At 41.0% G+C, this 24,280-nt stretch overlaps 1 protein-coding gene across 1 annotated transcript in view; it reads left to right on the top strand.

Annotated features, from left to right (window-relative positions):
* HHAT (hedgehog acyltransferase) overlaps positions 1-24,280 on the top strand; it is a 147,232-nt gene extending 122,952 nt beyond the window's left edge. The window contains exon 11 of the mRNA XM_058802321.1: positions 22,046-24,280. Within this exon, the coding sequence (XP_058658304.1) occupies positions 22,046-22,137 (92 nt within the window). The 3' untranslated portion in view covers positions 22,138-24,280. The remainder of the gene's footprint in view (positions 1-22,045) is intronic.

The following is a 24,280-nucleotide window of genomic DNA, read 5'->3' as shown; positions in this document are numbered from 1 at the left end:
GAGAATGCACCTCTCTCACTTTTGCTCCCACTGGTTTTTTGGTAGTTCATTTTTAATGGTGTTAATGAAACTCACAGTTTAAATAGATGAATTAAATTAATAAAAACCTTTACATTGCAAGTGCATAATAACTATTGATCAGTACAGTACCTTGCTCCTCAAACAAGATAAAAATCTATTATTCTATTTACACAACAGATTTTTAAGGAATCAGCCTCAAGACAAGTAACCCTTTGATTTGATGCCTGAAAAAGAAAAAAAAAATCTGATACTGACTTTCTGTATTTGCTGCCATACTTCAAAATTTTCATTCTATCAAAGCTTTACTCTTATACATGGCTCTAAAGTGTCTGTGAAATTAAGCATCAGGACAACCCTGCCTCCAGCAAATACTTTAATGAAAGTGCCTTAAGAGAACGAGGACAGCTGGGATCTTTCATCCTTTTATAATCCTTTCAAATCCATGTAATTTCTCCTCAGTGAGGCAATTTAACTACCAGTGTTCTACGAAGTTTGGCATTCCAGTCACAGAATTGGCTGGTTGCAGTAATGCTTATTGGTTGGTTCCATTTATTATAAACAGAATTCTCCAGATTTGCTTCAGACTTTCTGTCTGACATGGTAAATCACAATTTTGGAAATGAAATGCTAAGATTCAGATTTTTAGCTGAACTTTCAGAGACTGCGTTAAATTGTATGAGTTTGGTCAAAGAAACATATGCAGTAAGCATTGATTGCAGAGCTCTACTCATTCTTGAAGCAAATAGTCTTAACTAGGTTTGATTAAAAATATCTTGAAGCTGTGTTCTTGGAAGTTATGGATGTCTGAGCATTATCTTTCAATTCTTGGACTGTTTAATCAAAATATAATCATGGGGTTTAAACAAGCTGAACAGGAAGTTTCTCTTCATAAGTGAATATCATGTATCACCTCCTAGAAGATGGATAGGATAATCAGGTTCTGTTTTATCATATTTACACATCATCACTGAAAAAGAACTTCTCTGAAATGATTTTGTGAAAAAGCTTCAGCTGTTTTTGTAAAAGAAATTGAGCAATTACAAAAAAATAGCAGAAGATGATGATGATTATTGTTGTTGTTGTAAAGTGTGACGGTAGGCCACTTAAGGCAATTTCCAATAGCCCAGAAGACTTGACATTACCTTTGGATATTTAAGACCTTCAGAAAGTCTGGCCCATACTGAGTCCTTTAGTGTTGAGAGCTTTACATCTCTGCCAGTTTTCCTTTCAAAGAATCATTGAATGGTTTGGGTTGGAAGAGACCTAAAAAGCCATGTAACTTCAACCCCTGTGCCTTGGGCATGGGCTCCTCCCACTAGGCCAGGCTGCTCAGAGCTCCATCCAGCCTGGCCTTGAGCAGCTCCAGGGATCCATCCCCAGCTTCTCTGGGCAGCCTGTGCCAGTGCCTCACCACCCTGAGAGGGAAGAATTTCTGTCTGCTGTCTAACCTGCACTGCCCTCCCTCTGTTTAAACCATCCCCCCTTTATCCTGTCACTCTCTATCTGCCTCCTAGCAGTCTCCTTTCCTGCAGGCTCCCTTCAGGTGCTGGAAGGCCACAGTTAGGTCACCCCAAAGCCTTCTCTGCTCCAGGCTGAACAATCCCAGTTCTCCCAGCCTTTCCTTGCATGAAACGTGGCCTACTACATTGTAGTGCCTCCATTGTAGGTACTTTGTAAGTAAGAGGAAGATGGACACCAATTTTAGATTCACATTGTGTTTCTAACTTTTGGCTACTTTTAAAAAATATCTTCCTGCATATTTTCTGAGAAAATAGACTCTGAAAATTAGTTAGGACAAAACTTCTTAATTTTCATTATGATTATCAAAATTTTAAAAATTGCATTTCTAGGTAGAAAAACACTTTGCACAGGGCATGAATTCACTTAGATACTTCTATCACATTATTTACTGCATTATTCTAGAACTTTAATTGACATCCACAGCTACATCTCTTGCTTATTCCATTCCTACCTTCGTATAAAATCATCACCTTTTAACTTATTAAACTTTACAGCATGGTTCATTAATGCAGTATTTCTTATATAAATTACTTCAACAAAATACCAAAAATATCAGGCATTCAATAAATTAACCAGTGGTTCTTATTAAATTTTAAAGGAATTTGTTTAAAAGGCAAAATGCATTAAAACATCATTTACATGGTAAAAAGTAATTCAAATTTAATTCCTTCATCTCCATGCAATTGTGGATGCAACTGTTAAAAGGAATGATTGTTGAGTGTATCTTTCATCAGCAAGTGCTGGTGTCCACTGGTTTTGCTCCATTGGCATCTCCAGTCTGAAGTCTGAACTCTTCCTCATCTGAATCTCCTTCCACTGCTCTGTGTAAGTTCTCCTCTCTGTTACACCTTCTGCCTGCACCTCCTCTTTCTGCTTTCTAAGATCCTTCATGGAAGCAAATCCCAGTAAGATTCTCTGGCTGCTTTCTGCCAATGGATGTCCATGTCATACATGTTCATTGTCCATCTGGATGCTCCTTTCACATCCACATGATGCTTCTGCACACAAAAATTGCTCAATTAGGTACAGTCTGAAAGATTTTTACAGGGACATTGGTGAGATAAGGTGCAGACCTCAGGGAAGCTGCTGCAAGTCTCTTGACAGGGAGTACTTACTCCAGAGTTACTGACAGGTCATCCTGACAGAGGAGCATTTTATATTCCCCACGTCTTTTATTGCAGCATGTGTGGGGTCTGCAAAGTGCTTTGATGTTGGAGCTGTATTTAAGTGCTGGGCATTTATTGTCTTGAATCTTTTGGGTTAAGAGTTGTGGACATGGGAGGCTGGTTTTTGTTAAGCTTTCTGTTTTATCTTCTTCACACATGGTCTCCTGCTGCATGGACTTGGCTTAAAATTATAAAATGTCGAATTAAGTATTAAAGAGGATTTTGGAAAGGTCACTGGGTGACTGATGAACAATCTGGACTTACCATGTAAAATCACATGGAGGAAAAAATCCTCCTAATGTGAAACTGGAAGGACTCCTCTTCCTTGCTCAGCTCTGGCATGCCATGTGCCAGCCTGAGGACTCTGCCTCCAAGGTGGGGGCTGAACTAATGCCTACCTGAATTCACAAAACTAACAGAGAGCACCTCTTTTTCTCTGAAACAGAAAATACAGTTTCCATTTTGACTGTTACAGTATTACTGTCATATTAATTAGTGGGAAACAATCCTGGGTAGAAGTTGCTTTGTATACAGTTTCCTGATAATTCCTGAAAAGACCCTTTTCCTTTACTGTGAGCCATCTTTTAGTTCTGTGTTTCCAGGGCTGTTTGTGTCCATGTCTTTCTGTGTTCAGCAAAACCTCAAAAGCCTGGAGCTGCTCATTTAAGAGAGTCTGATGGTGATTGCTCCTGCCACCTCCAGAGATCTTCTAAAGTGGAAGGAAGATTGGAAAGATCAGAGGGTAAAAATTAGGTTTTAATGGCAGTTCCAAGAGCACGTAGGAGAAGTAGATGTGAGGCTCTCTGTTGTTTTTAGCTGGATTGTGTGCTTTGCATGCAGAATGAGGGGAAAGCTGGGTTCACAGTACTGTGTGTGTGCTTGGTTTTCCAAGGCTATCCAATCTTCTCCACTGCTGTTTCCTAATCAGTGACTGATTCATGCGATTAAAAAAATTCCAAAGAGGCTGCAGATTTTGGTTATTGGAGAATTGCTTTTGGTACTTCTTTTCCAAATCAGAAGTACCTCAAGCACCTGAAACGTACTGAGACAAAACCCTGAGTGCAGGTGATGCCTAAATAGCCAGGAAGGTCAAGGAGTGGGGACTTTGAACACATCTCACTGGCTGAGTGAGTCCTGCTTAGGCATTCTGGGACAGACTTCCCTTTTGCCATATAAAGAAAAGTTCCCAGACCTTTTAGAAATCTGGTGTCTTTCAAATCTACTCCAGTGCGATGAGCTCCGGTGAGCAGTTTTCCCACCTATTAGTAAAAAACAGTGAATAAGAACTGATAGGCAGAATAGCTTTGAAAGAATATGTTTAACCTAAATATTTCTATACGTTTCAACCCTAAGCACTTACTCATGCTGAATTAAGACTGCATACTCTTATTTTTTTCCAACAGTGATATTAGAAAACTGAAGAATAAGATTAACATTTCAGTATTATAATAAACTGTTAAAAAATTTGAATTGATGTATTAGTATGGTTAGGACCACCTCACATTTCTTGCTACAAGACCGTTAATTATTTGCTTTTTGGGGATTTTTAAAGTCCTTTCCCTCAGGCCAATTCCTAGAGAAACCACTCAGACAAAACCCTTCAGGCACCTCCAAGTGTGGGGTTGGAGTACATACTGCCAGGTTGGCTGGCTTCTTTCAAAGGCTAGAGGCAAGGCTTGACATTGCGTTGGAGATGAGGAAAAGGAGAAGGGAAGTATGGGAAGCACTTCAGATTTGTGCCTCAGAGGTGAAGAAAGATTGCCTCTGTCAGCATTTGGCTTTTTGTCATGTGGGAATTGACCACTCTTTTCTTACTCAGAAATTCCTGCTGAAGTTAGCAAGGACTGCCGTGTTCTTTTGATATGCAAATGTTATTTAAGTTATTTGCAGAGTCTGATCTGAAACTGTGTCAGGATGCAGGACAAAGCCTTAATGCTGATGTATGCTGTGACTTCTTTGCATCCTTCTGTCTTGCTTGTCAGTGCTTGCAGGTGATGCACTGTGGTCTAGGCAGAGATGCAGCCTGGAGCAGACACCACTGCACTGTAAAGGTGACTCTGACTTTGTCCTGCTCTCTCTCTGGTTTTGGGAAAGAAGAAATCTTTGCCTGGGAGGCACAGATTGCTGCTCTGCTCACATCCTGTGCTTGGTGGTGCACTTTGTTCATGAGAGTAAGAGTTAATGATAAAAGAGCATGCAGCAGAGCTTGGCAGGTTCTGGAGAAGAGCAGGAGGGTGATGAAAGGATGACATGATTTCCATTCACAGAATGATTCTGAAGATAGGTAAATTTGTAGCTGAAAGGTAACCAAATGCTGCAGTGAGAAAGTCAAGTAGATGGAGAAATTACAGCAAAATTGGTTCAAGTGAAATTTGCAGATTCAGAGCAGACACAGATGTCACCTTTTATTTTCTAAATGCTTTTCATGGAAGTTAGGAGATCTAACACTTTCCAGAAGTCTGATAGTTATTTGTTAAACAAATTAATTTGACAGAGGTATTTTGATCTATGCAAAATCGTGTCCTTTTTTCACTGAAGTAGACAAAAAGTTGGTTATTTTCCTGTACTCTACTCCAGCTGTTTTACTAGAGAGATACATAATTTTAGAACTCAATTGTTGCTATTTACTAAAATACTAAATGAACTCCTTTTCTCAGATGGAATGGTGTGGAGGATAGTTTGCAGGGTGGGGCAGAAGAGGATTGTGAGAGAAGGTCCTGTCATATACTCATAAGTGGGAAGTCCTGAAATGACTCTTGCAAGCAAGTAGTGTATTTTCAAGATGAGGTAGGCATCAGTATTTCCCTTACTTTCATGCCAAGTCCCTCCAATTACTGAGTGCTCAGCTTGCTGGGAGTGGTTGTCGCTGTACAACAAAGAGCATCACACCCTGGCAACCCAGTCATATTTCCTTTAAAATTGGTAGCAAATCCCCACTATTTTGTCAGTACCAGATTTAAATGTCTGAGTCTTCTTTTGTCAGGTAAGCTCATTTTCTACAAAGACCAAAGGATTTAAATCTGAGCCTTATTATGTCATATGAAAATTTTAGTAGGAGCCTATCCTAGATATGTTAAACCTTCTATTTACTGCAGTCAGCCTTGTTTCTTTTACAGACACTTTCATAGCCTTGAAAAGCACCATCAAGGTGTTGTTTTTAAGAAACCTTCTCCAAGCTGTGAGGCTGTCTCACTAAAAGCTAATTTGGGTGAGCTGCATGCTGAATTTTACACAGCCTGCTTTCAATACACTTGCTGCTCTGTGCTGGCCTGAAGATCTGTTGCTTGACTCCAGAAATGAGTCCAAGTTCTGTCACATCAGCTCTCTGCAGGAAGTTGCTGTTTTCAGCTATTGAGCTGCTTCAACTTGTGTGGTGGCAGTTGTGTCTTTTACCCATAAACAGTTCAATGCCTTCCTTCTATTCTGGGTCATGCTGCAAAACAAAGCAAACAAAGAAAAAAATCTAAAGGAGCCCAAAGTTAATTTTTACTTGATAACAGCATGACAGTGCTTCCTGGGGGACATTACTAATGGCTGCCCTTGGTGTAAGGGGCAGAGGCCCTGGTTAGAGGGAGAGCTGTTGTATTTAATAATGTAAGTAATTAAGCTCTGGTCTATGCACTTAGGAGAGGTAATCCCTGAGTGATGCAAAGTAACCTGAAGATGCCAAATTTCTCAAGGACTAATGGCTTCCTGAAGAATGTCTGGAGTGGTCTGGGATTCCTTTGGAGGACCACTTTTCAAAGAGGGTAAAACCATGAAGGGATTTCTGCCAGAACCCAGCTGAGGCTTGGTTCTGTGCCCTCACTTGGTGTGTTTGGGGCCATACCTATGAAAGGGCACCTTTGCAAGTGCAGGAATGCCCACAGACTGTACCACCAGGACACCTCACATAAATCCATGCCTTGTACCATTTCAGTAAAACTGTTCCTTGGGCTGAAACACCATATAATGTCATGTATACACTTGTAGCTTTTACCAGCACAACTATGTAAAACAGGGATTGGACCATTTTATACTGGTGTGCAGCTTAGTCATAAGGGACACAGAGCCTTGCTAGGGCATTTGATGCCATCTTTCTGCTTTATGCTGAACATAAATGCTGTCCCAATCACAGCAACCACAGTTAAAACCATTTTCTAGTGGCAGCAAGATGGTTCTGTTGTTTCTCAAGCATCCTTTCCAATGAGCCTGATGGTGACACTATCATGAAGCTCCGTGCACATCACTGTGTGAGCTAACCTGTTTAATGATGCATTAAACATTAAATTTGCATTAACCTGATAATGCAAATTTTACATCATGATGCTGTTTCTGAAAAAAAAAAAAAAATAGAACCTGTCTTTATTTCAGTAAAACATCTCTTGCACTTAGCAACGTTAGACAAAATTGCTGAAAAGTGTGCCAAAAGTGTCACACACAAAAGTGTGCCAGGTTTATAAGCTGTCCTTATAAATCTGGTTTGTCAAAAATTGTTACTCGTGAAGAGAGAGCAAGTGAGCATGGTTTCTTCTCCTATCTTCATTTGAATCTGCTTTGGTCACTTTAAGGTTACAGTAGATTGCCAGGTTTCTTAGCAGCAAAATATGGTAACAGATGTGTGTATCCTCTTCTTGTCCACTGTTGTACTTTTGACCTAAACATTTGAAGAATTTTGTGATTCCAGTTGCTTTACAAATAGCAAAGGGATGGGGAGAAGTAGTAAGTCAGTAGTGGAACTGGGAGTAGATTTTGGCTCCCGTGCCTGATGTCAGTCAGTAGCAACTCACATTTATTCCTCCCTGTGATGTGCTTTTCCACAGCCCTGCTGGGACACCACATTCTTTGGGGTTTGTGAGTGGAGCTCAGTAAGCACAGAACAATGAGCAAGAAGTGGTCACAAGGCAGAAACTTCTGACACTAAAGTAGTGTTAGAAAATCCTTTCAGTGCTTTGGGTTTTGTGCTTCTTGAGCTGCCAGTAGTCTTCTGTGGCAACAGTACATGAAAAATCCACTGTATTGTCTATAAAAGGGATTGCCATGAACTAGTCATTTCTCAATTTGTTTGACTTATGCCAGATTTAGAAAGGTCAAGTCCTTGTTAAAAATGTCACTAATGCAAAGGTGTCTTCTTTTTCACTGGGATAAGCATTGCTGCTCTGTCTCTCACTGAAGCTGGCTCCTGCAGTGCAGTCCAATACACAAGATCTGTCTCATACTTCTTTTTTAAGTAACAATATTGCTGATGAAAGGTTGTGAGATGAGGACAGGAGAAGCTAGGAGATAGAGTCAGCACTTACTTGCTTTGACAGTCTAGAAGAATTGTCAAGATATATCTTGTGAGATGAAGTAGCTCTTTTGGTTGCATCCCTCTTTTTTCCCTCCAGGATTGTCTTAGTGTGTTTGTCGTGCATAGGTTAGGGGTCCTTTGTGATGCTCTTGGTTTTATTTGTGTGGTTTTTCTCTTCCTCTGAAAATCTGCCCTCACCTTTCCTGCCCACAGCTCAGGTAATGTGGAATAGTGAGATGTTTTCCCCATGGTCTGGGCTCTTGATGCCTCCTGGGGAATGCCAAAGTCTATCTGGAAGCGTCTGTAGGGATGTAGTTTCTGCCAGTTGTGGGCCAGACTGGAAAATCTGATTTACTTCAAGCATTTATTGGGTGGAAACCAAATGTAGTCTGGGGAGCAGGGAGAGGACCTCTCTCTTCCATTTTGCTACAGTAGAGTGTGCAAGCTGTGAGGTTACAGAAAATGCTGGGGTGTTTATGCAGTGAGTCTAATTTCCTTCCAAGGGAGGCAAAGAGCTGAGCCCAGCACTGGGGGCAGCTCCAGAGGGAGCCTCCAGCTGAAGCTTCCTGGGGAGAAGCATCTTTTCCTTTGGGAATCTAATCCAATATCACTACTACCCCATCAAAAGCAATGTGCATTGTTGCTACAACATGGTGTGCAGGTGCTACAATGAGCATGGCTACTGACAAAGTTATAAAAGAAGGAAGACCTGCCACAGCCCCAGATGTCACATCTTGGAATGCTAAGTCTCCAGCATGATTTTGAAAAAATAAGGAGTGTTTTGGAATTTTTTGTCTTGCTTGCACTTTGCACTTTCTGTACCTTCCCACTGTCTGTGGTGCTACACAATGTGTGATTTTATCTCAGGGCAGGCACTGTGGTGGATCCAACTGCAGGGCTCTGCCTGCAGTCACCTTCCTGCACTTGTGTTACAGGAGTAAGTGCTGACCCATCAGCTCTCCTGAAACTGAGACCATGGCAGGGCTGTGCTTGGCCAAGGACACGCAGTTTATGAGTTTTAATCACTGAAGTTAATTACATCAAGACCTTGTATTACATGTAGTACTTTGACAAATTTGTACTGGGTTTGAGATGACACAAATTACTTCCATGACAGTTCATAGATTATTCCAAATTAATGTATAGTCTGATTAGATCTCCATTAGTCAAAGACAGTGGTTATTTTGTTAAAAATGTTAGCATTTACTTAAGACTTTTTACAGAATTTTTCTACCATCTACCATGTGAGTTCTGCAGGAGTAATTTAATTATTAATTCAATTCAGCTTTATGTACTGCTGCCTTCATCAAAGAAGTTGGCTACTGGCAGCACTTGTATTTAATGTTCTGGTAAGCCTGATTGAGATACAAGATTGAGCCCATTTATATCTCCAAGAGGAAGGCAATAAAATTTTTCTGCCTTAATGAGATGACAGCTATAATTAAGCTGCTGGTCACCCTGTGCCAAGCCTACAGCTCCTCACTGTCTCAAGTCTTCAGACTGAAACAAAACTGGCATCATTAGCTCTGAAAGAAAGCTCAAAGGACTGGACCTGGTTTTTTATCTGGTAAAGGCCACCCTAGTTAGTCCTAACTTGGTATTACACATTGATCCTTTTTGGGGGTCTCTTTTGCCACCTTTTGATACCTTTGGTATCCATTCTGCACGTATGGGATGCAGGCAGGCACCAAAGGCACGAGGCAAGCTGCTGTCCCTGCTGAAGGCACTCTCAAGTGCTTGTGTTGACATACAAGCTTTCTTTACTTTTATGAATAAAAAGAACCAATTCAGATTTGAAAAAAAATATTTTTATTGAATCTTTCTTATGGTCTACTTTTCAAAAAAAAGTATTTTTTGAACAAGAGTACTTGAATGTTTTAGTCTCTCATAAAATACTTGATTAAGATAATTTGTCTTCTGAGGTGACATGTAGTGCCCATTCTTTGCCCATATTCTAAGTGGACTGTTAGATCAGTATTGATGAGCTGAGGAAGCCTCTTATGTCTTCTTTTTTAGTGCAGAGATAATTTTTTTTCAAATCTGTGAGTTTGATTCTTGCTTCCCATCTTTTCTGTTGCTGTTTCCCTAGTTTTGTTCTCAGTCCACCTGAGACATGTCTTCCTTTTTACTGAAGATTTACTTGATCACTTAAACACTTAAGTGTTTCATATTTTGTGTCTAGAGTGATGCCAATGCATTTGAGTCACCCTTCTGCTCTTGTCCTTCCATTTATTGTGTTTTAAGATCTCCAGTAGCCGATCAAAATGGAGACACAAATAATGCCACAGCTTGTCAAGTATTCTACCCAACAATTACAATATCTGTTGTAGTTCAGGTTAAAATTTAAAACAAATTAAGCTACAACACTCTCTGCAGAATAAAAGAATAGTTTATTATTATATTTATTATATAAGCCATAGAAGCTACAGGGACTTGAGCAAAAGGGAAGGTAGTAAGTTGGTAATGACCTTGCTACATCTGCCAGGGTAATTTTTATCCCTTGGTAATTGAAATATATTCAAATGTGATTGAAAGGTCATCAAGGATGCAAGTCAAAGACCTAAGCACAGTTTCTGATCAAAACATTTAGTATTGTCGTCAACTTTTATGACAGGCTGAAGGACTCTGCCAAATGGTAAATTTCACTTATTTAATCAGGCTTCTTTGTTACAACAAACTTTGCAGCTGAGCTCTTCACTTGAGGCCAGTACTCACTGAAGGACAGACCAAGGTCTTTCATCCATGGTTATCTTGCTGTTCTGCAGAAAAGTGAACACTGAGGCAAATCCCAATGCAAAGTAATTCTTCAGAGGGGAAAAGGACTTCTTATCAAGAGCAGTTTTGACCCATATGAATGATGAATACAGTGTGAGCAGATGTGAAGATTTTGCAACTTGTGTTGCAAAATTTGATCCAAACAAAACTTTCAAAATCTATCCTGGATGTCCCAGTATCTGTTCAAAACATTTTTTTGAAAGGAATTAGTAAGGTGATATATGATGGCTGTGCAAGCAGATTGTGCTTTTGAGATTTTTAAATAGGGAAAAGGACTAGTAAAGCAAACTAATAGTTTTCTTTGCAAATGTCCATTTCCTGTGCAAAAATCAGCTGCATTCAGTGACCATGCATAAAATTTGTGAAGCTCTTCCATTTCATCCAGAATATGTACTTCAGCATGAGGCATTGATTTTTAGTAATAATTCATGTCAAATCAGAAGAAGAGCCAACTGAAAATAAAGGAGAAGGGAAGAAAATGAACCCTCTGTCCTCTCTGTTATGTATGCTAATTATTGCTAAAGAAATTGGCATTATTCTCCTTGTCAAGATGAGGAGTGATACTGCCTTCAGAAGAAAAACAGCCTATTTTGGCAGGGTGAGTCATATACCCTGTCCCCCTGCCCCCAACCTGCCAAAAAAAGGCAATTTTTTGGTTCTCCAGCTAGTCAGGGTAAATTATGGACACTGTGCACTCTATCCTTCTTCAACACTGGCTTTGCCCATGCCCAGCTAAGCTCTGTAGCCATCCTGCTCTCGTGATTGGGCATCTTGGTGTTTCAGTTTCAAAATGAGGATGTGGGGAAGTGTTGTTCTGACATGTAGTGATTGTAGCAAAGGTATTTGATCACAGTCTGGGCCTGCTTGAGATGCAGCCTTCTTTAATTAGCCCAAATTTATCTGTAAAATGACTAATCCATGTAGCCACACCATTGCACATGAGCTGTGATCTGAGATCAGATCCAGTTCTGTTCTCTTGGATCCTCTGAGCTGATGTGATGATTAATCAATTATTCTGGTTGTGTGGCTGGTCCCATAAAGGCAGCGAGCGCCACACACGCTGGGGAGGGATTTGCAGAGATGATTGTTTAGCAGAGACTGTACATATGGAAATTTGTTCTCATTTCTTCCTTTGTGCTATCCCGTTCACAAATGGAAATGACTGCTTCGTAGCCAGTTCTCATTATATTTCTCTCCCAGGAGATGTGAAATTAGCTCTCGGAGAAATCCCACAGTGGTTGGGAGTGAAGCCCAGTCCCTGCCATGGAGGTTGTCTGCCAGGATGGGGGAGCAGGGAGTCAGTGAGGCTGGCAGGATCCTGCCCTCTCCAAAATGTCTCAGGCAGTGACAGAAGAGGAAACTAGTTAAAGAATACAGAGTTCATGTGTACAAATGGATCCCTCCAGAGAGATGTGGGTATATGCTGGTTTTGAAAGGAATTAGTAAGATGGTTTTGAGCAAGATGTGTATTTTGGTGTTATTAACAGTCATGTTAAAGATTTGCAGCACTGCTTGTGTTACACTGAATAGCAGAGCCCAGGTGGGACAGAGGGTGTAGCAGCCATGCATCAGATCATATTCCTAGCTAAAGAAGCACGTGGAAAGATGATATCTCATTGCCCTAAACTGCACTTTGTTAAATAAGGCAATTTAAACATAGGCAAAAACTTTCTGGCAAGGCATAGTATTTCTAGAACTTTGTTGCAGTTTTGTGAAATTGAAAGGTTGTGAGATTTTTTTGTCCTTCTACAAAAGGGCATATGCTGGTAAAGATATAACAATTTGAAAAGATGGGGTTCTGTGAGATCTTTTTGTAGTTGCAGACTTGTTTCTGTATATGTTTTACTACGCTGGTGCAGCCATCTGACCTGAAAGGAAGATTTTGAATGATCCCCTTCAGCAGCTGCTCAGGAAGCTTGCTTAAAACAGGGGAGCAAGGAGAACAGCTAGGCTGTTACAAGATTTAAATCTTTCCATTCCCATTCTCTACATTCCCCTAAGCCAGGTACAAGGCAAAGAATGCCTGCATCTCTCAGCATCAGCTTGGGTTGGCAGAATGGTTTTGGTCTCCATGACCATGCTGGTAGGTAACTCTTTCAGATTTGTGCTGATCAGGCTTCCTCCCCTTGGGTGGCTGCTTGCTGGCCAGAGATCACATCCCAGAAAAGCAGAGCAGGTTTACTTAGCAAATGAGGTCCCTGTCCTTGGAAGTGCTGGCAGATTCTGCACATTGATATAGCTGCCTGGGTGTTTCTAATCTGTGTTTTCTGACACGAGTGATGAATGGTTTAGCAGCTTTTGCTTCTGTGTACACAGCTCACCAGGGAGGCCTGTGTTTTCAGATACTCTCTGGGCTCTGTTGCCCAGCTCACACAGAAAGCAGAGAATAAGGTATTCCCTCCCCAAACTCAGTAGATGTACTCTTGAAATCCAGAATGTGTTTTCTGAGAGTGTACAAGCAAGTTGTCTAATTTTGTCCTTGAATTCAATTAAATATTGACATAAGTCAAGGAATTTTAAATTAGTTTTTTCCTTTGTTTCAAGTGGTCTTGATGATGGACTAACACAGATTTGTTTTCCCCCCAGAATTAAAATGAATTTACTCTCCTCCACAAGCTGTTTATAATTTAACTATTTTACTGATAATTCTTCTATTTAGTTGCTATGATTCTGTGGGCTGCAGCAGGGTCACGTCAGGGTGCAGATTAGTGAAACAATTGTTGTATCAAAAAGTGGTCAACTGAGGCAATCCTGTCTGGGCCTTTTGCTCTAGGTGACTTGTGTGCAACAATTCCATCTCATGGGATATGCCACCAGTGGGATGGAAATTGTTTGTTGTCAAGGTTTTCTGCTGGCTCATGGCCACCTTCAGGCACCACTATCTCTCTGCCTCCCTCTATCTCTCTGCCTCCCTAAATCTGCATCAGCCCTCTTCTTTGCCCTTTGGTGACACTGTGAAAATGAGACACAAGCAGAAGGGGAGTAACTTCATCCAGCCTGGGAGCAGCAGTTCAAAATGCCTCAGTCCTGCATCGATTGCCACGGCTCAGTAAATGACTGCAGGATTGCCTGGTTACCTTATCTGTGCACTTCCATCCCTCAAGATATTTGTATTTCTGTTAAGTGAGAACTCAGCTCAATGACCTCACTTGTAGTGTTAGCTTTACACTGATAGAGCAATTATCAAATGCAGTGTTCATGTAAATTAACACTGTGCTCTCAGCCCTTCTCTTACTGCACTCTAGTAGTTAATATAATTTTTATCCATGGAGCATTTCAGCTACAAGAGCTCTGTGATAAGGAGCTACAGTTTGTTTGTTGCTAGTGTAGCTGGTTGTAAATACTTGTGAAATTTGTCACACTGTCTGATTTTTCCTAATTCTTAATGCTGTGAAGACACAAGACAGCACCATGGAAGAGCTGCAATGGTCTTGGAATATGAGTGGTTTGGAAGATGACTAGGAAAAATGGCAGATTAAAAAATGGGTTGCAGGTAGGAAGGGGATTGTGAATAATTAATCTTTAAATCATTCTTCATATTTAAAAATTAATTATTTTATGGGTATTTAAGCATCTCATATTCATGACCCTTTCAGGGTACCTTAGCCAGAAATCATGTTGAGGAAATAAATTATAGTGCTTCTCCTTTTTAGCCAAGTGTTTGCTTGCTGGTGATGGATGGCATGTGTCTGAATCCCTGGTTTAAATCTTCTTTTGTGAGTATAGAGCCTTGATTTCTCAAGAGCTCCCCAGCACTAAAAGGCAGGAGAAGGAGCTTCATTGTATGTGAAAGGCCTGACACACAAACCTAAATCCAAGAACCCCAGTTAGACTGGTCCAGAAATCTTCCTGAAATTTGAAGCTCTAGTAGAGGGGAAGTTAATTCACCTTTCTGCTCTGCATGTGTTTCTATATATACCATGGGCATCTCTGCTCAGTGAGAGGCAGATGCTCACCTCAGGATCCTGCCAGGCAACAACAATGTGCCCAGCTCTGCCTTTGGGGCGTTCATGTTCTCCTGGGGAGTTAACTCTTCATTCTCCTGTTTCATCTTAAAGCTGTAACAAAAGGGGGCTCCCTGCTCTGGTGTTTCCACTGGTGTATTTAACACTCAGCAGATAATTACAACTGAAAAATGCCCTAAAATCGTTGCAATTCTCATCTTTATGTACTTGTTCACACCATATTTAAGGAAGTTCTGTTGGGAATACCTGAGTAGACCTTTAATGATAAACATAGTGCTGTCCTAAGCCAGATGTATGACTGTAAAATGTTTTCTTTGCAGAGCACTTCATAGAGGTAGCTCTTTTGCCTTCCTTCGGGGTGAAGATGGATCTTTGTTTACTATAATGCTTTTAGAAGCTTTTCTCTCTGTTCTAAAAATAAATGAGCATTAAGATTTCATATTTTGTGGGCTTTGATTTCATATTAGCTGTGTGTAGGTCCCAGTTTAAGACATGGGAGGAGAGGGAAGGTTGCTTCTGGTTTACAGACTCACCCCTTCATAATCTGGATTGGATTTTTTTTCCTTTCTCATTAGCAGTTTTGGCAGGAAGATTCCAACAGGCAGTTTTCATCAGTCTTCCTTACTGTTAATTCAAATTCAGCAGTAGCATGAATATGGTTCTTTTGATTTTAGTTGAATTACTCCAGAGTCAACTTGATATGCATGAGACCACAATTACTGCCTAAAATACCAGGCTTTTTTCCACTGACTAGCTCTGCTGGGAAAACTAGTGGAGGGTGAAGATTTATTTTAAAGTGTTAAGCAGAAGGCATAACTCCTGTGAATTTTTTTTTATGCTTTATATAAAGTTTAGAAGTAAAAAATGCTTAAGGTAGGATAGTATCACAAAAACACACCAAGAAATATAGAGTGAAATTATCCTACTCGTATGAGATGATAAATACTGGGGAAATAATCCTTCTAGTCTACATTGTGCAGCATCTGGAGAGCTGGTAGTGGTCATGGTATTTAGCATTCAATGAGGTTCTAGCCCCAAAGACAAAACAGAGAATCTCTGGATACTTGCATCCAGAGCATTTACCAGCAAATAGCAGAGCATGGTGGTAGTGGGGTTTTTTTGTTTTGTTTTGTTTTGTTTTTTTTTTTTTTTTTTTTTTTTTTTTTTTTTTTTTGTTTTTTTGTTTTTTTTTTTTTTGTTTGGTTGTTTGGTTGGTTGGTTTTTGTTTTGTTTTGGTTTTGTTTTTTTTTTTTTCTTTCATATGCATACTTAGTGCAATGAAAATAGTTTTGGCATCATCACTGAATTGTGTTCATGGGTGCTTTATAGAAGCTAAAGGATAGGCCAATCTTTGGAGCTCTACCTATGAATTTGTTTATTTGCAGCTTATCTAATTAACAGGATAAAGTACTAAAGCATGCTCAGCAGCCTTAGCCCTGACATGGGTTAAATTGATATCTTGTTGCTTAACAAAGTCTTTGTCAACACACAACTTTCTTCCATCAAACACAAAATTATTTTAGCTATGGTAAAACCTGGTTCCATGCACAGTAAGGACACAGGAAAGCCACAACTTTTGTGACCTCTGTTTACTAAATCCATCCTATTTATATGATGAAAACACTAAGAGACTTTGGCTTTTTGCTCTCAGTAACGCTGATCTGAATGATTTGTTGTCATCCTGTGTTGCAGCTGATGGTCTTGGACTGTTATCTCTCCATTTTCAGTTTTTCACAGCAGTGCTAAGTACTCAGAAAGCCACAGATGTAAGCATTCTTTGGGATGGCATGATTTAAAATTCACATAAGCAGATTACTGTTACACATTTGTTAGTGCCTTTTGCTGGAAACTGCTTCATGTCTACTGAAGAGGCAGCTTTTGTGGTTACTGCCAGGTTCAGGTCTAGACCTGGGAGCTTAGTATTTTGTCCTTCTCAGTCATCTTTCCAGATGCTGCATGGGACAGAGCTGAATTGTTCCATGGGCTTCCTTTGAAAATGACCTATTGACAGTAATATTTATTATTAATATTTGGACCTTTTCCACACCCAGCAGCTAAAGTGCCTTCAGTGCCTGGAAATCTGTAGGAATAGGCCAGGTCAGCCTTACCTGATCTCCCAAGCTGGTTTCCATCAGTTGAGCTGCCCTGCTCCCAAGCTGCACAATGGGTGGAAAGGAAATATGTGAGAGCTGTGAGCTGGGGGCTCATGATGGGATAAAGGGGCATCTTGAATTTACAGACCCTGTGCCTGTGTGCTGCTCTGCATGGGCTGGGAGGATGGAGATGCCCAGCTGGGACTTGGAGAGCTGTGTGTTTGCTGGCAGAATTTATTGTCTGTCCTTTGACACATGTGCAGTGTGGAGGCTGAAAGTAGCAGCAAAAGAACCTGCTCTGAACCATGTTAGGGCTTTGCTACAACACAGCTGAAAACAGGTAGAGTTTTCTTTTCCCAATATCTGAAGACTAATTGGGTATCAAACTGCAGCATGTTTGTAACACATGCTGTATGACATTCCCTCTGTAATGGTCAGACAGGTCCACCTGGAAGTGACAAAAATACATGAAATTAAAATTTAAAAATGCAGAGTTTATCTAGCCCAACGTTTGGAGATGCTTCAATGTTGGGCTAGATAATAGGTTTCTTTCAACAGAAAGTAGGAGATCTGCAGTTTGGAATGTGTTATTTTTCTGAAAAAGTGATATTTTTACTGAACCTGTAAGTATGTTAGTAACTGTAGGTAAGGGTTGTCTTGGCCTCAAATGCTGGTTTGCTTTGGCTTTTTATTATGCTTGACAGACTGGTGCCTGTTCCCCCTCCTTCCCACCACTGTGTCTCTTTAATTCCACTTTACAGAGGAGTTGCTTCAGTGCCTTTGTCACATTTGAACTTTTGTTTAAGAATAAATTTTCCTGAGTGCTAAGCCTTACAGCAACTTAGGTAGTTCCAAATCAAAGTCAGAGTAGATGTATGCTCCTCCAGCCAAGCTTTTCAGGGAGATTAGTTCCTCTGACTTCAATTGATTTAATAACTGCTCTGCACTTGAAGACTTCTGAGGACTGTGCAAGCCAAGGCACTTCTAAAAATAACATTTAGGTCCAAGAGCCACTAAGGCAGTCTTGGAAAATGCAAAACATAACAACTGCCCCCTTGTCTTACATCTCACTGGTTGGAAGGGACAAAGGACTGTTTCCTTGTGTTTTGATGATGATGTGAAACCTGGCTATGCCCAAAACATTGCCAGTGTGGTTCTTTTTCATTACTGTGGGTGATGACGAAATTTGAAAGAGCTTCCTTCTGGATACATGATTAAATGTTGGTTCAAATGATTTGAACTGAGGTAATAAGGATATAACTGGTCTTTTGAGAGCTGTGATCCAGCCTGTTACTTTGCAGTTGAAAGCTTAGTTTTACCCCATTCCTGTCAAAATCCAGAGCGTGCTAGAAGCATGACCTTTTCTAGTCATTTGCAAAGTATGCAGAAATACTTTGGAATGAGAGATAGGAAGTTGAAAGTGTAACTCCAAAAGCTGTTCCTGTTTGTATCAATTCTCTCTTGATCATGTAATGAAAACAAATCTCCTGCTCATTAGGCTGAAAGCTGAGTACATGACATATCAAAATGTGGTTTTAACCAGCAAGGCTCCTGGGAAGTCCGTGAGCTGTGTTGGACAGAGCAGTGCCTCAGGCCCACCTGGGACTGAAGAATTCTCTGGGAGGAGGTTGGGTGATAGATGGATCAAGTGCTGCCTCTCTACAAAATGTGCACTCCTCCTCCTCACAAAGGAGCTTGTGTTTGATGTTTTGTGGAGCAGCACACCTTGGTTGTGATTCTCACCCAGTGTTCCTTTGTTAAAAGTGATCCAGCTGTCTTAAAATTAATTTCTGCAGGTAAAGCTCACAAATCTTCCTGGATTTTCAAACAGCATATGAATTAGCCCTTGTTTCTACAAATAGCATATATTAATGAACACAAGTTCATCTTTTTGTGAAAAAAATTCTGACAGTCTCTGTAGTCCCATGAAACTCAGCCTTCAATCCCAAATCAAATCACTGAAACCAGTCAAGAAACTGTGAGATTTAAAGTGGTATGTGACACAGTTTTGAATAAAGAGTGCAGTGATTTCCTAACAGCCTAGTGCTTGATCTGACACTAATAATGTTTTGAAGAGTGCATTCTATGTATGACTTTACAGAGAGATACTGATGCAAAATGCAGGCATGTGTGCTTCCAAGCTGAGTTTGGAGACTGGTACCGCACAGGTGAGGGTGCAGGGGTTTAGGGGGATAAGGTAAAGCTGAGGAGTCACCAAAAAGAGGCCCCTGAAAAGAGGCCCCTGAATGGTGTCTGAGAGTAGGAGCAGAATGAGAGGCAGCAAAAAGCCTGAGGTACATACTTAAGGTACAAACATACCTTAAGATGCTGGCCAGGGTAAAAGGAGGAAATTTCCTTGGAGCTGTGCATCCAAAGCCATTGGTACTGATTGGTTGCTTGGGTTTACAAGGAGAAACTGTGGAAGCAGAAAAGGTTTCTGTGACCTTACATTGCAAGAGAGCAGCTCGTGCTGCTGTTGGACTGTGGAGGTCACCTACAGGGAAAACACAGGCTGGGCAGAATTTGAAATTCCACCCTTGCTGGATTAGCATTGCTCCATGTGTGCTTCCTATATCATCACCTTCTGGAGAGCAAGTTCTTCAGCTTTTTCAATAACTTTATTGTATATCCAGTCTTAAAATGAAAGAGATTAGTGAAAACAATTTAAGGGTCTCTTGCTTGCTTCAGGCTGTCCTTGGGCTGCTTCTCAGGTGTGGATGCACCTGTGCAAATCTGGCTTGAGTGGGCTGGAGTAATCTGGGATTGCCAAGGGGCAGAACACGGTGCCTCTGCCTCACTCAGTGCATTTCCCCACACCCACCAGCACTGCACGTGGTTCCAGTATGGCAAGAATGGGCAAGGTCCCCTCAGCCCTGCTTGGAGCTGCCTCCTCCTTGTGCAGCAAGAAATGCTTTGGGATTTGTGCAGCACCTCCTAGAAGAACTATAACAAGATCAAATTTTTTAAAATCCCCTTTTCCTTTGCCCATATTAGGGTCACTTTTTCTTCCCCCTTCCTTCTCACCTTCGTTAAATGAGAGGGGATGATGTGCTGAATGCCACCCCTGACACTGTACAGGACAGACTCCCTACATTCCAGGAGGATTACCACAAGCTTGATTATTGTGGTTAAAAACCCTGGGAACCCAGGTTCTGGGTACTATGGAGAAATATTATCAGAAATCTAAGACATCTAGAAAAGATTTCCAGTGCATAACTATGTATTATGACAAGGTCTCTTAATATGCTGGTTGGGGAGAGCAAGTAAGTCAGCTACTGTTGGCTCATTTTCAGTGTGCCAGAGCTTTACAGTATTTAAAAATGCAAAACATGTAACTAGCAAATTTCCAAAGTGCCCCCAAAACAGAACAATTCTAGACTCTGCTTTTTAAATTTTCTGGCTCTGTCTGTATAAAGCAGCCACCACAATATTGCTGCCAGAAGAGGTATGTTTTTATTACATCTATTGACATACTTTCACATGCAATTTCAGCAGAGACAAAGCACAGCTGGGCTTTAGCTTGCTATTGAAGGTGAAACCCAATCTGCAGTAGGCTAATTTCACTGAAATAAAAACAAGACTTTTATGGTTAAAAACGCCCTTGGAGATACCTCAGCCAATTTGTTTTGTGAAACAAATAATTAAACAAAAGTATAATTTCTCTTCAGGGTGTTGTGAAGACAGGGGATTAATATTTGTAAATGTCTCCATGAAAATCAGTCAGGTTACAGGACAGTATTTCACCACAAAGCAAGGCCAGAATAATTAGAGGCCCATGAAACGAACACAGCTATTCATAGCAGGGGGATGCAACTTTTTCTGGAGCTGTTCCAGGATGAAGTGTGACCCTGTCCAGCTCTTGGAGCACAGGGGAAGGGTCCCAGCACGGGCAGGACTGGGTCTGGGGCTCTGAGTTCTGCTGAGGGCAGGGTATTGAGCCAAGGCTCAGCTGGATGGGAGCACAATTAAACTCTGCCCTGGCTGGAATTAGCTTGGAGCCTGGACAAAACCAGCCTGCAAAGCACCTTGTAAATATAGCTCCAGAAAGAGCTCCTCCTGGAATATCACATTGTGCAGAGCTTCTCTCCATCCCTTCTTCCAGGCCAGAGGGGCATCTCCTGTCTGCCTGTAGGTTCTTTTAGATCAGAGTTTTCCCCAAGAGGGGCAGATTTTCTTCCTGAAGCAGATGTTGGTAGTCCAAGGACAGCATGCAGAAAACCATTCATGCACGTGACCAAAATTTTTATGTCAACAATGGCAACAAGAAAAAGCCATTAAAAAAACCTTCAAACATTTTCCTCTCTGTCCCCTTTCCCCAGACAGCCCACAGTAAAACACAACAGGGCCTAGCACTGAGGATTTCAATCTCTAAGATCTAAATTTCATAAATTCTAGAGAAAGGAGGAGAATGGACAAAAGAAGTGTCAGGAAAGGTATCAAGGAAAGCAAAATCATTTACTTGGTTACTTTTCAAATGATTTACAACTCTACTGGAAAGCAGTAGACCTTTTGGCTTGTGACCTCCTGTTTACTGCTGTTTGCTGTGATAAGTTTGAGTGAAAGGATGGTAGCTTTTGCTAAAGAGAATTTGAAACAGTAATGAAACATCATTTGACCAGCAAAGGTTTTATATATTGGAAGAGTCTTTATAGTTAAGAAATAACCTGGGCATCGGGCAAATCAGGCAGAGAGGTCTGTCTGTTCTTCACTGGCACACATTGGCTGTTAGTGGGCTGTAGAGGGGTACATCAGGCTTTACACCCAGCTGCAGGATATCCAAAACATCCTTAATCAGAGATTACCCCAGACTCCTTCTGCAGAACAGGTAACTGGACTTGTTCAGATTTTTAATAATCTTCACTGTGGCTGTACATCCCTTTGTGCCTAGGAAGCCCCACAGCCAGCTTAAAGCATCAGGGTTCACTGGGGAATCTGCTTGATAGACAAACTCACTAAAAGGAGAGGATCAAAACAGACCTTTGAAATTCCACAGGAATAAATCTGGTCCAATTCCCTGAAAAATGAGAAAGACAAGGACTGCCAGGGGGTCAGGCAACCCTGGAGCTTAGATAATTTTACTTTTCAAATTTTGTGGGTTGACTCTACTTACTTATGAAGCTGAATTGCTAATAAAATTAATTAGAAGCATTCATAAGTTGGCCATCCCCAGAGTATTTCTACTTGAAGCAGTCATTAATTATTCTGACCAGGATTGTCTGTCTCTTCTATTTATAGGCTGGCCATGGGCAACACTGACTGTCTTTGGGTTCCTGTACTGCTATGCTCATGTTGGAATTGAGTGGGAGCAGAAGTGTGCTGCACACTAGGAATGATGCAAACCATTGTTCTTGAGGCAGGTTGATGGTTTTTCTACACTGGATATTCTGTCTGCACAAGGCTGAGCCAGACCAAGTCTTCAGTCCAGGTATTAAAACCAAGAGCTCATGTAATTGATTCTGGATTGCAAATGCAGGAATTGAACTGCACAAACACTGATGGGCTGCAGCAGGGGGTGGGGAGAAATTATGAAGCATTTTGAATTATGTTATCTTTGTAAAACAGCATCTTTGTGACTCTGTGTACATCAGAAGTGTGCATCTCAGAACAGGAATTTTATATATGTTGGGGTTGTTTTCATGTTTTGATGCTCATTTTGAGATATGAAGAAAAAAAAAAATTCTACCTTGGAGAATTCAAAATGCCCAATCTCTCACAGATGGTGTCCAGGGGCATGTAGGGCTGTGCCCTGCACTTACACTACTCCATGAAGGGCAAGATGCTCATCAGTTCTTCTTGACTGCTTTCCAATATAAGCTAGGACATTCTGTATTCTCACTGACTGGAGTAGTTCTGCCTTAAGCTACTTTGCCACCTACTGTAGCAAAGCCTGCTTTTTCTTTTTAATGTCTTCTTTTAAAAGTTTGCCTTTAAAACAGCACCTTTTTGGTAACCTTAGAAATGGTTTTGTTTCTTAAAAAAGAGAGAGTAGGAGGGAAGGTCTTTTCTTAAGGAACAGTTTTCCTTTTTAATCAAATAATCTTAATCTTTTAGTCTTAAAGCTCCTTGGACTTTAGATGCTCTCTGCCTTGTCTTAGAGCTAAAGCATTAAACACTACCTTTATTTTGGGGCTAGTACCACCTTCAGACTGTTCAGTCTGCCTCTTGTATTGTTCTGTTACAAAAGGAGATATCTCCAGTCTGGTAAATCTGTTCAGTCTGCTTCATTCTCTGGTGTCCAAGCAATCAGCTCCTGCAATGTATTGCAGACACCCTGGGAGGAACTTTTTAAGGCCTTTAGAAAAAAACAGAATGGTCCAATACAGTGGCCTCAGATTAGCTGGAGCTCCATGTCCTTTGGCCACACAGATGTGTTACAGCAGCATCTTTGCCCAAAGATTATGCTGAGAGGTGAGAGCATCCTTCCAGAGCTGGGAAGGTCACACCTGCAGGTGTCCAGCTTGCAGGAGTGCTTTGACACATGCTGTTTTCTAAGGGGAGAGCCTTCCCTGACTGATACTATGGGTGTCTCCTACACTATTCTGTTTTAAACTGATACTGAAGAGCAGCCAGAAGACCTTTAGTCTTTCTAAAGTTAGACATTCTCCCTAGGCATGGTCAAAAGGCCACAAGTTCTGGAGTAGACTTCTTCCAAAGGCAGCTTCCTCCACCCAAAGCATGTCAAAACTTGTTCCATGCCCCTGGCAGACATTTCAGCCTGTTGGGAATTAGTGTCCTATGTCCATCACTCCTGCAGCTTCAGCCAAGTCTGATACAATTTACCCCTTCAACAAGAAATTCAGTTCCTGATACAGGCTTCTGCTTATTGCCTGCATCTCTGATACCTCTGATGCTCACAGCTGTGGCAGCCTTCTTGTTACCTTCCATTTATTCCTGAAGAAATAAGGGCAGAGGCTTCAGCTCTAACTATCCAGAGGAAAGCCCATCTCCTGCTCTTTCAACTGGGGGCTCCAGCCTTTTATGTTGAGTCCCCCATGTCCCCCACCATAACAATGCCATGATTTCCCCTGGAAGCCATTTCTAGGAGGCACCATGGCCTGGTGAAAATAACTTACCTTGAATGCTTCCTGGCCAAGACATGGCTCTCCTGACTGACTGGATGGGGATTGCAGGGATTCTCTCAGCCACAGAGTACATGGCTCTAAGCTCTGAATTTTTATAAAGGATCTGAGATTGGCCTCCATTTTGGGGCAGCACTGAGCTAAGGGCAAGAACTTTCTCACACTTTGCTCAAACTTTGTAATTCAGTAGAATTAGCATAAGAGCAAAAAGTCATTAATCTGTTCTTCAGTCTTATTGATTAGCATTATTACATTTGCTGAGGTGCTGCTGAGTGATTGGATTCCAATTTGTATGCATGCAAAGCTTCCAGCTCCAATATGGAAATGACCCTGAAGGTCATCTAGTGCATGCTTATTTCTGAACTAAAATTGTTTTCTATTTTTTTTTTTT

This window comes from Ammospiza caudacuta, chromosome 3 (assembly GCF_027887145.1).
Source record: "Ammospiza caudacuta isolate bAmmCau1 chromosome 3, bAmmCau1.pri, whole genome shotgun sequence".
NCBI lineage: Eukaryota > Metazoa > Chordata > Aves > Passeriformes > Passerellidae > Ammospiza > Ammospiza caudacuta.
The sequence above is the reverse complement of the archived record's forward strand: the minus strand, read 5'-3'. Positions and strand labels throughout refer to the sequence as shown.